The 13,120-nt window shown below is 52.3% G+C and overlaps 1 protein-coding gene across 1 annotated transcript in view; it reads left to right on the forward strand.

Moving 5' to 3' along the window:
* Positions 1-13,120, forward strand: part of SHKBP1 (SH3KBP1 binding protein 1) — a 94,321-nt gene that overhangs the window by 35,562 nt on the left and 45,639 nt on the right. Inside the window, exons 8-13 of the mRNA XM_075323649.1 lie at positions 2,084-2,174; positions 9,144-9,334; positions 9,483-9,598; positions 10,262-10,349; positions 10,547-10,663; positions 11,232-11,402. Of these exons, the coding sequence (XP_075179764.1) occupies positions 2,084-2,174; positions 9,144-9,334; positions 9,483-9,598; positions 10,262-10,349; positions 10,547-10,663; positions 11,232-11,402 (774 nt within the window). The remainder of the gene's footprint in view (positions 1-2,083; positions 2,175-9,143; positions 9,335-9,482; positions 9,599-10,261; positions 10,350-10,546; positions 10,664-11,231; positions 11,403-13,120) is intronic.

The raw sequence follows: 13,120 nt of genomic DNA on the forward strand, positions 1-13,120 counted from the left end.
CCAATGTGAAAAGGATTTGCACTTGTTAGACCTCGTGAGAGCACTCAGGCTCTACATTTCTCGCACGGCGCCCCTGCGCCGTTCGGATGCGCTCTTTGTCCTTGTCGCTGGCCAGCGTAAGGGGTCTCAGGCTTCCAAGTCAACCTTGGCTAGGTGGATCAAGGAACCGATTCTTGAAGCCTACCGTTCATCGGGGCTTCAGATTCCTTCAGGGCTTAAAGCCCATTCTACCAGGGCCGTAGGCGCGTCCTGGGCTTTGCGGCACCAGGCTACGGCTCAGCAGGTGTGTCAGGCGGCTACCTGGTCGAGTCTGCACACCTTCACTAAACACTATCAGGTGCATGCCTATGCTTCGGCAGAGGCTAGCCTAGGTAGGCAAGTCCTTCAGGCGGCAATTGCCCACTTGTAAGAGGGGGCCGGTTTCCGGCTCTTTTTATCGAGGTATTCTTTTACCCACCCAGGGACTGCTTTTGGACGTCCCAATTGTCTGGGTCTCCCAATGGAGCGACAAAGAAGGGAATTTTGTTTACTTACTGTAAATTCCTTTTCTTCTAGCTCCTATTGGGAGACCCAGCACCCGCCCCTGTTCCCTTCGGGCTGTTGTTTTTTTGTGTACACATGTTGTTCATGTTCAATTGTTCTTTGGTTCATGTTTTCAGTTCTCCGAACATCCTTCGGATTGAATTTACCTTAGACCAATTTATAAGTTTCCTCCTTCCTGCTTTGGCACCAAAACTGAGGGGCCCGTGATGCACGGGAGGGTGTATAGGCAGAAGGGAGGGGTTACACTTTTTAAAGTGTAATTACTTTGTGTGGCCTCCAGAGGCAGAAGCTATACACCCAATTGTCTGGGTCTCCCAATAGGAGCTAGAAGAAAAGGAATTTACGGTAAGTAAACAAAATTCCCTTCTTTTCACATATATAATACAGTTGGTGAGGACACAGACTACATATAAGTAGAACTGGGCGGACTCGCAAAAATCTGAGACCAGTGGGTCCCTGCTGATTTTAAACAAAAAAGAAAAAAAACGGTTCCGGACCGGAATCCGGTACCCATATAAGTCTATGGGATCCCGAATCCGGAGATTAAAATGTTGGTGGAAGGGATGGGGGTATGGGAATGCACGCGGTGTACTCATCGATGCTCCATGTCATGACAGCAAGCTGCTTCCAGGTCACCCATTCACTTCCGGGGCTGCGTGCACTAAAAGTAAAGGTAGATGCTAGAGTGTATGGGCTCCTTTCAGGTATGACGTAATTTGTCACGTGATGGGGGGGGCCTGTTCAAATTACAGTTCAGGATGAACTGCGCCTGCGATGTGTCCTTATCTACTCAGCCTGAGCCACCTGCTTCATGCAGCAGGCAGCTCAGGATGAACTGCGCCCGCGATGTGTCCTTATCTACTCAGCCTGAGCCACCTGCTTCATGCAGCAGGCAGCTCAGGATGAACTGCGCCCGCGATGTGTCCTTATCTACTCAGCCTGAGCCGCCTGTTTCATGCAGCAGGAAGCTCAGGATGAACTGTGCCCGCGATGTGTCCTTATCTGCCCAGCCTGAGCCGCCTGTTTCATGCAGCAGGGAGCTCAGGATGAACTGCGCCTGCGATGTGCCCCCAATGCCAAACATGAGGTTCATGCAGCAGGCAGCTCAGGATGACAACCACTCACACGCAGTCACAAAGGCTGGGGGAACATCTCTCTGAAACCAGTCAGACGCCAGACCTCCTGGTGGGTGGGGAAAGCAGAGAAAGCCTCGCTTATGCAATGAGCAATGATGAGCGGCCCAGGGAGGCAGCAGGACCGCTGCGCAGGAGCAGTTTACAGCCGAGCCGGAGCCTCGGTAAGTATGAAGCGCTCGCTTCATTCTTATTTTCCCTTTTATTTTTTTAGCTTCTCAAGTGCCGGATCAAAACCCGGAATCCCGGGTCCGGCACCTTTTGAAACCGTGCGGATCCGTACTTTTACAGTCCTACATATAAGTCTTTTGTCTCATGGTTTTATATCATGGAGAGACCATACAAACCTTAAATTCTGCTTTACGCTTGATGTCCTACTTAAATATTATTGACTTGGTTGGTTCTAGGACTCTCTGGCGACCCCGGCATGGTGCGAATAATTTGTGGACATCATAACTGGATCGCCGTGGCTTTTGCTCAGTTCATAGTCTGTTACAGGTACGGTTTTGAGTATTGAAGGAAGCGAATCTTTTACAATGAGTGACACAAATAAAATGTAATACATTATTTTCACACTTTTAGGAGCATGCTTCTCTGGCACATTAAAGACAACTATAAACAGAGATAGCTGTCGACCGAATTATCCTTTTATCCTACAGCTATTTCTGTGACTTTTTCCATACACTGGGGGAATGTCTCACCTTGTGGAGGGAGACAGGAGTGTGTAAGGAGACTTGTAGGTCATGCAATGCTTCTTTGGGAAATTAAATATGCAAATAGCCTCTTCAGAATATGATCTCTTGCGCCGTCTGTTGGATGTAAGGCAATGTGCGCACGCTGCTTTTTTTGACGCTTTTTTTGACGCTGCGTTTTTGTGCGTTTCTGTCTCTCTCCCCCTCTGTCTCTCTCCCCCTCTGTCTCTCTCCCCCTCTGTCTCTCTCCCCCTCTGTCTCTCTCCCCCTCTGTCTCTCTCCCCCTCTGTCTCTCTCCCCCTCTGTCTCTCTCCCCCTCTGTCTCTCTCCCCCTCTGTCTCTCTCCCCCTCTGTCTCCCTCCCCCTCTGTCTCCCTCCCCCTCTGTCTCCCTCCCCCTCTGTCTCCCTCCCCCTCTGTCTCCCTCCCCCTCTGTCTCCCTCCCCCTCTGTCTCCCTCCCCCTCTGTCTCCCTCCCCCTCTGTCTCCCTCCCCCTCTGTCTCCCTCCCCCTCTGTCTCCCTCTCCCTCTGTCTCCCTCCCCCTCTGTCTCCCTCCCCCTCTGTCTCCCTCCCCCTCTGTCTCTTTCTGTGCTTATGTCTGTCTCTCTCTGTCCGTCTCCCCACCGACATCATATTACCTCACACATAAGCTTCTTATACTAACAAGTTATTTTGTTCCTATAGCAACCACTGACAGTTGCTATTAATAAGCTGTAGCTCCTATCTCCATTGACTTTAATGGAGACAGGATTTTGGAGAGTAAAGGGGGCTTTACATGCAACGACATATCTAACGATATGTCGTCGGGGTCACGGAATTCGTGACGCACATCCGGCCTCGTTAGCAACGTCCTTGCAAATAACAGCTCCGAGCGAGTGTTAACGATCAAAAATACTCACCTTATCGTTGATCGTTGACACGTCGTTCAAATCCCAAATGTCGTTGCTGCTTTTGGCCGCAGGTTGTTTGTCGTTCCTGAGGCAGCACACAACGCTATGTGTGACACCCCAGGAACGACGAACAACAGCTTACCTGCGTCCTCCAGCAACAAGGTGGGCGTGTCGTTATTGCGGCTGCTCTCCGCGCCTCCGCTTCTATTGGGCGGCCGCTTAGTGAAGTCGCTGTGACGCTGCACGAACCGCCCCCTTAGAAAGGAAGCGGTTTGCCGGCCAGAGCGACGTCGCTAGGCAGGTAAGTCCGTGTGACGGGTGTAAGCGATGTTGTGCGCCACGGGCAGCGATTTGATTTTCTGGATAATACATTTTTTTCTTTGGCGCTCCATTGGGAGACCCAGACAATTAGGGTGTATAGCTATGCCTGCGGAGGCCACACAAAGCATTACACTAAAAGTGTAAAGCCCCTCCCCTTCAGGCTATACACCCCCCGTGCTGCTACGGGCTCATCAGTTTTCTTGCTTTGTGCGAAGGAGGTCAGACATCCACGCATAGCTCCACAGCTTAGTCAGCAGCAGCTGCTGACTATGTCGGATGGAAGAAAAGAGGGCCCATAACAGGGCCCCCAGCATTCTCCCTTCTCACCCCACTCTTATCGGCGGTGTTGTTAAGGTTGAGGTATCCATTGCGGGTACGGAGGCTGGAGCCCACATGCTGCTTTCCTTCCCCATCCCTCAATTAGGGCTCTGGGTGAAGTGGGATCTCATCGGTCTCCAGGCACAGGAGACCGAGCTCCATCCACAGCTCCTGAGGACCCTGCTGGATAGGAGCCGGGTATCGTTCAGGGACATGGCCCTGCTACTTGGAGGTACTCTGGGTTCCCGTGGGGACCGCGCACAGCAACACTCCAGCATTGCTGGGTGTGCTAGTGCACCGGGGACCGCAGCGCTGACTGCGTTTTGTGCCACTATACACTCAGCGTCGCTGAGTGTGTTCGTGTAGGGGCACTGCCGCGCTGGCCGCCGCTGCCATGGGTATCACTGCGGCGCGGCTGGGACTGTTAGTGCGCCGGGGACTTCCGCGCCGACCGCGCTTATACGGCGGCCGCGCTTATAACTCAAGTCCCCGGCTTCTGCGGCCTAGTCTCTTTTTCTTCCCGCCCTCAGCCCTGCCAGTCAGGGGAAGGGCGGGACGCTGTACAGGGTATGGCTACAGTACAGCAGCACTGAGGGCTGGAGCATGCTTTGCATACTCCACCCCCCTCACTCTGCACAGTGGGGCACCAGTTCCCGCACTTTTCTGGGTCACGCCCACGGCTCCCTCCTCTCCTCAGGACGCTGGCAGCCATTCCTCTCAGCTCTGCTAACGCTGGAGAGGAGAGACAAGCTCAGGGAGACCCAGGCAGGATTTCTGGTGCCCACACAACCGCTTTGCGCAGGCGGTAAGCAGCACCTGTGGTGCTGGCCCCACTAGTGCAGAAGTGTACTTATAGATTATATGATTATAGACTATACTTTACACTGTATGGTGCACGGTTGTTTTTGGCTATATACCCTCCTGTATTGCTCAGAGGAGACAACAGCATGTCGTCCACAAATAGCAAGGGTGCCAAAGCACATACTTACTATGCTGCCTGTGCAGCATGTACGGCTATACTGCCGGCAGGTTCCACTGACCCTCATTGTGTGCAATGCTCGGCCCCTGTGGCACTTTCTCAGCCGGAGTCTCTGCTAAGGGTGACCCAGGGAGATCCACCTGTTAACGCTGTACAGGTGACAGGGACGGAGTTTGCAGTTTTTACTGAAAGACTTTCTGAGACTATGGCTAAGATATTAGAAGCCTTGCAGTCAAGGCCAGCATCTCAAGCCAGGGGCACTGTAGAATCATTGTCCCATGGTCCCCCTCAGTTGGAACAGCAATGTCTTCCCGGGGTGTCTCATGGATCCCAGGGTGAGGTCTCTGACACGGACCGCAACCCCAGACCGACTAAGAAAGCTCGCTATGAAATCCCCTCGACATCATCACAATGTTCAGGGTCTCAGCGAGAGGACTCTCTGTATGATGAAGCGGAGCTAGCTGATCAGGATTCTGATCCTGAAGCCGCTCTCAACCTTGATACTCCTGATGGGGACGCCATAGTGAATGATCTTATTGCGTCCATCAATGAAATGTTGGATATTTCTCCCTCAGCTCCTCCAGTGGAGGAGTCAGCTTCTCAGCAGGAGAAATTCCGTTTCAGGTTTCCCAAGCGTACAAAGAGTATGTTTCTGGACCACTCTGACTTCAGAGAGGCAGTCCAGAAACACCGAGCTTGTCCAGATAAGCGTTTTTCCAAGCGCCTTAAGGATACACGTTACCCTTTCCCCCCTGACGTGGTCAAGGGCTGGACTCAGTGTCCCAAGGTGGATCCTCCAATCTCCAGACTGGCGGCTAGATCCATAGTTGCAGTGGAAAATGGAGCTTCACTCAAGGATGCCACTGACAGACAGATGGAGCTCTGGTTGAAATCCATCTATGAAGCTATCGGCGCGTCTTTTGCTCCAGCATTCGCAGCCGTATGGGCACTCCAAGCTATCTCAGCTGGTCAGGCGCAAATTGACGCACTCACACGTACGTCTGCGCCGCAGGTGGCGTCCATAACCTCTCAAACGTCGGCATTTGCGTCCTACGCTATTAATGCTGTCCTGGACTCTGCGAGCCGTACGGCGGTTGCAGCCGACAATTCGGTGGCAATACGCAGGGCCTTGTGGCTACGGGAATGGAAGGCAGATTCGGCTTCCAAAAAGTGCTTAACTGGTTTGCCATTTTCTGGCGACCGCTTGTTTGGTGAGAGATTAGATGAAATCATCAAACAATCCAAGGGAAAGGAAACATCCTTACCCCAGGCCAAACCAAAAACACCCCAACAGAGGAGGGGACAGTCGAGGTTTCGGTCCTTTCGGGGTGCGGGCAGGTCCCAATTCTCCTCGTCCAAAAGGCCGCAGAAGGATCAGAGAAACTCCGACGCGTGGCGGTCTAAATCACGCCCTAAAAAGACCGCCGGAGGTGCCGCTACCAAGGCGGCTTCCTCATGACTTACGGCCTCCTCACACCGCATCCTCGGTCGGTGGCAGGCTCTCCCGCTTTTGCGACACCTGGCTACCACAAGTAAAAGACCGTTGGGTGAGAGACATTTTGTCTCACGGTTACAGGATAGAGTTCAGCTCTCATCCTCCGACTCGATTCTTCAGCACATCTCCGCCTCCCGAGCGAGCCGATGCTCTGCTGCAGGCGGTGGACATTCTGAAGGCAGTAGGAGTGGTGGTCCCGGTTCCTCTTCAGCAACAGCGTCACGGTTTCTACTCCAACCTGTTTGTGGTTCCAAAGAAGGACGGGTCCTTCCGTCCTGGTTTGGACCTAAAACTGCTCAACAAACACGTAAGGACCAGGCGGTTGCGGATGGAATCCCTCCTCCACTCTCAGGGTCACTCTGTGATACCCTACTTAGACGATCTGCTGGTCAAGGCACCCTCTCAAGAGGCATGCCAACACAGCCTCAACGTCACTCTGGAGATTCTCCAGAGTTTCGGGTGGATCATCAATTTTCCAAAGTCAAATCTGACACCGGTCCAATCGCTGACATATCTTGGCATGGAGTTTCATACTCGTCCAGCGATAGTGAAGCTTCCGCTGGACAAACAGCGTCCGCTACAGACAGGGGTACAATCTCTCCTTCAAGGTCGGTCACACCCCTTGAGGCGCCTCATGCACTTTCTGGGGAAGATGGTGGCAGCAATGGAAGCAGTACCTTTCGCGCAGTTTCACCTGCGTCTCCTTCAAGGGGACTGGGAGGTGGTTACGACTGACGCGAGCCTGTCAGGGTGGGGAGCAGTTTTTCTCCACCACAGGGCTCAGGGTACGTGGACTCAGCAAGAGTCCTCACTTCAGATCAATGTATTGGAGATCAGGGCAGTGTATCTTGCCCTAAAAGCGTTCCAGCAGTGGCTGGAAGGCAAGCAGATCCGAATTCAGTCGGACAACTCCACAGCGGTGGCTTACATCAACCACCAAGGTGGGACACGCAGTCGGCAAGCCTTCCAGGAAGTCCGGCGGATTCTGCTGTGCGTGGAAGACGATTGGTCGCAGTTTCAGCTTCCTTATGTGTTTCCTCCTCTGGCACTGTTGCCCAGAGTGTTACGCAAGATCAGGGCCGACTGCCGCCGCGCCATCCTCGTCGCTCCAGACTGGCCGAGGAGGTCGTGGTACCCAGATCTGTGGCATCTCATGGTCGGCCACCCGTGGGCACTGCCAGATCGACCAGATTTGCTGTCTCAAGGGCCGTTTTTCCATCTGAATTCTGCGGCCCTCAACCTGACTGTGTGGCCATTGAGTCCTGGATCCTAACGTCTTCAGGATTATCTCAAGAGGTCATTGCCACTATGAGACAGGCTAGGAAACCAACGTCCGCCAAGATCTACCACAGGACGTGGAAAATATTCCTGTCGTGGTGCTCTGCTCAGGCGTTTTCTCCCTGGCCTTTTGCCTTGCCCACTTTTCTGTCCTTTCTTCAATCCGGATTGGAAAAGGGTTTGTCGCTAGGCTCCCTTAAGGGACAAGTCTCTGCGCTCTCTGTGTTTTTTCAGAAGCGCCTGGCCAGACTTCCACAGGTACGCACGTTCCTGCAAGGGGTTTGTCACATCGTCCCTCCTTACAAGCGTCCGTTAGAACCCTGGGATCTGAACAGGGTGCTGATGGTTCTTCAGAAACCACCGTTCGAGCCAATGAGGGATATTTCGCTCGCACGCCTTTCGCAGAAAGTGGTTTTTCTAGTAGCAGTCACCTCACTTCGGAGAGTGTCTGAGCTAGCAGCGTTGTCATGCAAAGCTCCTTTCCTGGTGTTTCACCAGGACAAGGTGGTTCTGCGTCCGGTTCCGGAATTCCTCCCTAAGGTGGTATCCCCTTTTCATCTCAATCAGGACATCTCCTTACCCTCGTTTTGTCCTCATCCAGTTCACCAATGTGAAAAGGATTTGCACTTGTTAGATCTGGTGAGAGCACTCAGACTCTACATTTCTCGTACGGCGCCCCTGCGCCGCTCGGATGCACTCTTTGTCCTTGTCGCTGGCCAGCGTAAAGGGACACAAGCTTCCAAATCAACCCTGGCTCGGTGGATTAAGGAACCAATTCTCGAAGCTTACCGTTCCTCGGGGCTTCCGGTTCCCTCAGGACTGAAGGCCCATTCTACTAGGGCCGTGGGAGCGTCCTGGGCCTTGCGACACCAGGCTACGGCTCAGCAGGTGTGTCAGGCAGCTACCTGGTCGAGCCTGCACACTTTCACGAAACACTATCAAGTGCATACCTATGCTTCGGCAGATGCCAGCCTAGGTAGGCAAGTCCTTCAGGCGGCAGTGGCCCACCTGTAGGACGGAGCCGTTACGGCTCTATTATGAGGTATTATTTACCCACCTAGGGACTGCTTTTGGACGTCCCAATTGTCTGGGTCTCCCAATGGAGCGCCAAAGAAGAAGGGAATTTTGTTTACTTACCGTAAATTCCTTTTCTTCTAGCTCCAATTGGGAGACCCAGCACCCGCCCCTGTTTTTTGTATACACATGTTGTTCATGTTAAATGGTTTCAGTTCTCCGATATTCCTTCGGATTGAATTTACTTTAAACCAGTTTATAATTTTTTCCTCCTTCTGGCTTTTGCACCAAAACTGATGAGCCCGTAGCAGCACGGGGGGTGTATAGCCTGAAGGGGAGGGGCTTTACACTTTTAGTGTAATGCTTTGTGTGGCCTCCGGAGGCATAGCTATACACCCCAATTGTCTGGGTCTCCCAATTGGAGCTAGAAGAAAAGGAATTTACGGTAAGTAAACAAAATTCCCTTCTTTCTGCTGTTTTAGAATGAAAGAGACGTCTGGATGGCAGCTGATATTCACCAGCCCCTGTCTGGACTGGGTCATTGAGCGGGTGGCTCTTAATGCCAAGACGATTGGAGGATCCCTAGGAGACCATGACAAGATGCTCGCTGTATCCTCGTGCAGTGAGATTATCTTGTGGGCAATCGCCGGTGACGGCACGGGAAGTGAAATAGGTAATGCGGGTGTGAACAGGGCATCTGGAAATTTTCACCACATGCTCAGTGGATATTATAGAAAACTGCAGTATTCACTTTGCTGTGTTGAACAGAGCACTGGGTCGGGGCGTTGCTAGCAGCTTACAATTCTTGTAACTTTTTTCAGGGGTTTTTAGTCTCGGGGTTCCTGCTGAAGCCTTGTTCTTTGTGGGCAACCAGCTAATAGCCACCAGCCACACTGGCAAGATCGGAGTGTGGAACGCAGTGACCAAACACTGGCAGGTGAGACTCTACTTCTGCTCCTGGGACACATTTATCTGTGCTTTTGACTTAATTATGAGTTTTTTGTTTTTTATCCCACATATATTAGCTTAATGTATACATTAAAGAAGTTGGCAACTATTTTTCTCTCTCGCCTCATTGGGGGACACAGAAAACCATGGGTGTATGCTGCTGTACTTTTATATTGATGACCTATCCTTAGGATAGGTCATCAATGTCTGATCGGCCGGGGTCCGGAACTATGCCAGTAAGCTTTTCCCTGTTCTGGTGGCGGCAGCAAGAGGCTTTAAATTCTTATTTCCAGAGCTGCCCCTTCATCTGATAGTGGCCGCGGCTGGGTACTGCACATCCTCCTCCCATTCAAATTAATAGGAGGCAGATGTGCAGTACCTGTCCGCTATCAGAAGTCAGTGCAGCTCTGGAACTGAGCATTTCCGTCTGTTTGCACCCGCCGCCGGGACAGAGAGCAGCTGATCAACAGGGGTGTCAGGTGTCTGATCCCGGTCGACCAGATATTGATCACCTATCCTAAGGATAGGCCATCAATTTAAAAGTAGTGGACATCCCCTTTAACTTGCATCTATAATCCACATTGTATTTATTATGTATATATCGCCATCAGTGGCTACTCTGACACTTCCCGCATTCTCCATTTTCGGACAGATCCAGGACGTGGTGCCTATAAACAGCTACGACACCGCTGGATCCTTCCTTCTGCTTGGGTGTAACAATGGGTCCATCTACTATGTAGGTAAATGGCTGTTTTTAGTTTTTCTGGTCCACGAAGGACAGATTAATTTGTTTTGTTGCAGGAAATGAAATCCAGTCTTTGTCTTTTATAATATTGCTTAGAAGGGAATGCATTATTCTCAGCTCTTTTTTTTTTTTTTAGTTGACTTTTTTTTTTTTTTTCTTTTTTTCATTTTATGTTCTTTTGTCTTTCTGCAGACGTCCAGAAGTTTCCTTTGCGAATGAAGGACAATGATCTCCTTGTCACAGAGCTTTACCGTGATCCCTCGGAGGACGCCATCACTGCCCTCAGCGTCTATCTCACCCCTAAGACAAGTATGAGATTGCGTTCTCCCTCCCCACCTGATGTCTTCAAGTCTCAAATCAGAACTGATCGTCTCTCTGTGCTGATCTCTGCATTGTTAGGCTATGTGCGCACGTGTGCGCTCTGCACCGCACCGAAAAGGTGCGCTTCAGAGCGCAGCTGAAAAGCTGCGTTCTGAAGCGCATGGTGCCGGCGAGAACGTGCGCTCTGCCTGCAGCTCCTGCCATAGACAGAGCAGGGGCTGCCGGCAAAGCGCACGGAAGAAGTGACATGTCACTTCTTAGAACGCAGCGATTCGGGCAGCAGCCAAAGCGCTGCGTTCTAATATGCCACGTGCGCACGGCCCCTGCACAATCTCCATAGACTGTGCAGGGGACGCAGGACACATGCAGTTACGCTGCGCTACAAAGCGCAGCGTAACTGCATGAATTACGCACACGTGCGCACATAGCCTTAAATTGCCTATAAAATCACAACTGGGTTCTGTTACTTTTGGAGAATAAATATTTTCATCATTGACATATTTTCATATCTCACCGTGTCTCTTCTGACTTAATATCACGTCACTTTCTTCCACAGGCGACAGTGGTAATTGGATTGAGATTGCGTATGGCACAAGTTCTGGAGTTGTCCGAGTTATAGTTCAGCACCCAGAGACTGTTGGCTCCGGACCTCAGCTCTTTCAGACTTTTACAGTACACCGCAGCCCAGTCACCAAAATCATGCTGTCAGAGCGACATCTCATATCAGGTAATTATTTTTTTTTTTATTGTATGCATCCAGAATCCCTTTTACCTATGAATTTATTAATATGCACTGTATGTGCGTGGGGCTCACAACCTGAGGGCCACATGTGGCCTGCCATGACATTTTGTGTAGTCCCCCAACCTTATTATACAGTAATTTCTTTGTCGCTCCATTGGGAGACCCAGACAATTGGGTGTATAGCTTCTGCCTCCGGAGGCCACACAAAGTATTACACTTTAAAAAGTGTAACCCCTCCCCTCTGCCTATACACCCTCCCGTGCATCACGGGCTCCTCAGTTTTATGCTTTGTGTGGAAGGAGGCACACATCCACTCATGCATTCTCATATTAGTTATATCGGTTGGAAGAAAAGTGGGCCCCCACGGGGCCCCCGGCATGTTCCCTTCTCACCCCACTAAGTCGGCGGTGCTGTTAAGGTTGAAGTACCCATTGCGGGTACAAAGGCCGGAGCCTCATGCCGTTTTCCTTCACCATCCCTTAGCGGCTCTGGGAGAAGTGGGATCCTGACCGGTCATCCATTTACTGGGACCGTGCTCCCTCCGCAGCCCCTGTGGGAATCTGCCGGACAGGAGTCTATTCATCCTCAGGGACCGGGCCCTGCATCTCTAAGGTACTGTGTCCCCATGGGGGCTGTGCATGGAGCGCCTTCTTCCCGGACGCTGCAGCAGCTGCTGATTTGTGAAGACCGGCGGACTTCCGCGCCGACCGCGCCTGCTTGTCAGCCGCGGTCTTAAATTTAGTCCCCGGCTTCATTGCGGCCTAGTAGCAAAACTCCCGCCCCCGGGCCTGGCTGTCAGGGGTAAAGGCGGGACTGCCGACCTGACGTCGGATGTGAGGGCCGGAGCATCCTGTATGTTTCCTCCCCCCTCACTGATCACTGTGGGGACCCCAGATTCCCGCACTTTTCTAGCGCCGCCCACGGCTCCACTCCTCCCCAGAGAGCTCCGGCAGCCATTTTTTTGGCATTCTGCCGGTGGAGGATTACCAGGAAAGAGCTCTGCAACTCTGGGAGGCCTAAGGCAGGGAATCTGGAGGACACACACTCCGCTTTTTAGCGGTCGGTAAGCCACACCGGTCACCCGGTGCTGGTCCCCTTAGGGTGCCGGAATAGATACGTATTCTATATATATATTTCTGTTCGGTCGGGCTATATACCCTTTCCCATATACCCTCAGTGATCACTCTCCTAGGAGACAACAGCATGTCGTCCACAAGGAGCAAGGGTGCTAAGGCACAGGGTTTTTTTGCGACCTGTACCTCTTGTGGGGCTATGTTACCTGCGGGTTCCACCTACCCTCACTGTGAGCAATGCTCGACCCCTGTTTTGCTTGCTCAGCCGGAGCCTCGGTCACTAGTGGGCCCCTCGGCTCAGGTAGACCCCCCTGCTCCCCCTGTCCAGGCGGCAGGGACAGAGTTTGCCGTTTTTGCTGAGAAACTCTCTGAGTCACTTTCACAATCCATGGCTCAGTCTATGGACAAATGGTCTGCCAAGCTGCTAGAAGCTTTGCAGTCCAGACCGGTCCTTACACAGGCCCCGGGCCCTGTTGGATCGTCGCCTCCAGGCCCCTCTCGGTCCGCGCCGCAGCACGCTCCCAGGGGGGGCCCTAGGTCTCACGTGGAGGACTCCTGCCCGGACCACAGTCCCAGACCGGCTAAGCGGGCTCGCTGGGAATCTTCGCCGACTTCTTCACACTGCTCGGG

Source organism: Anomaloglossus baeobatrachus, chromosome 9 (genome assembly GCF_048569485.1).
Source record: "Anomaloglossus baeobatrachus isolate aAnoBae1 chromosome 9, aAnoBae1.hap1, whole genome shotgun sequence".
Classification (NCBI taxonomy): domain Eukaryota; kingdom Metazoa; phylum Chordata; class Amphibia; order Anura; family Aromobatidae; genus Anomaloglossus; species Anomaloglossus baeobatrachus.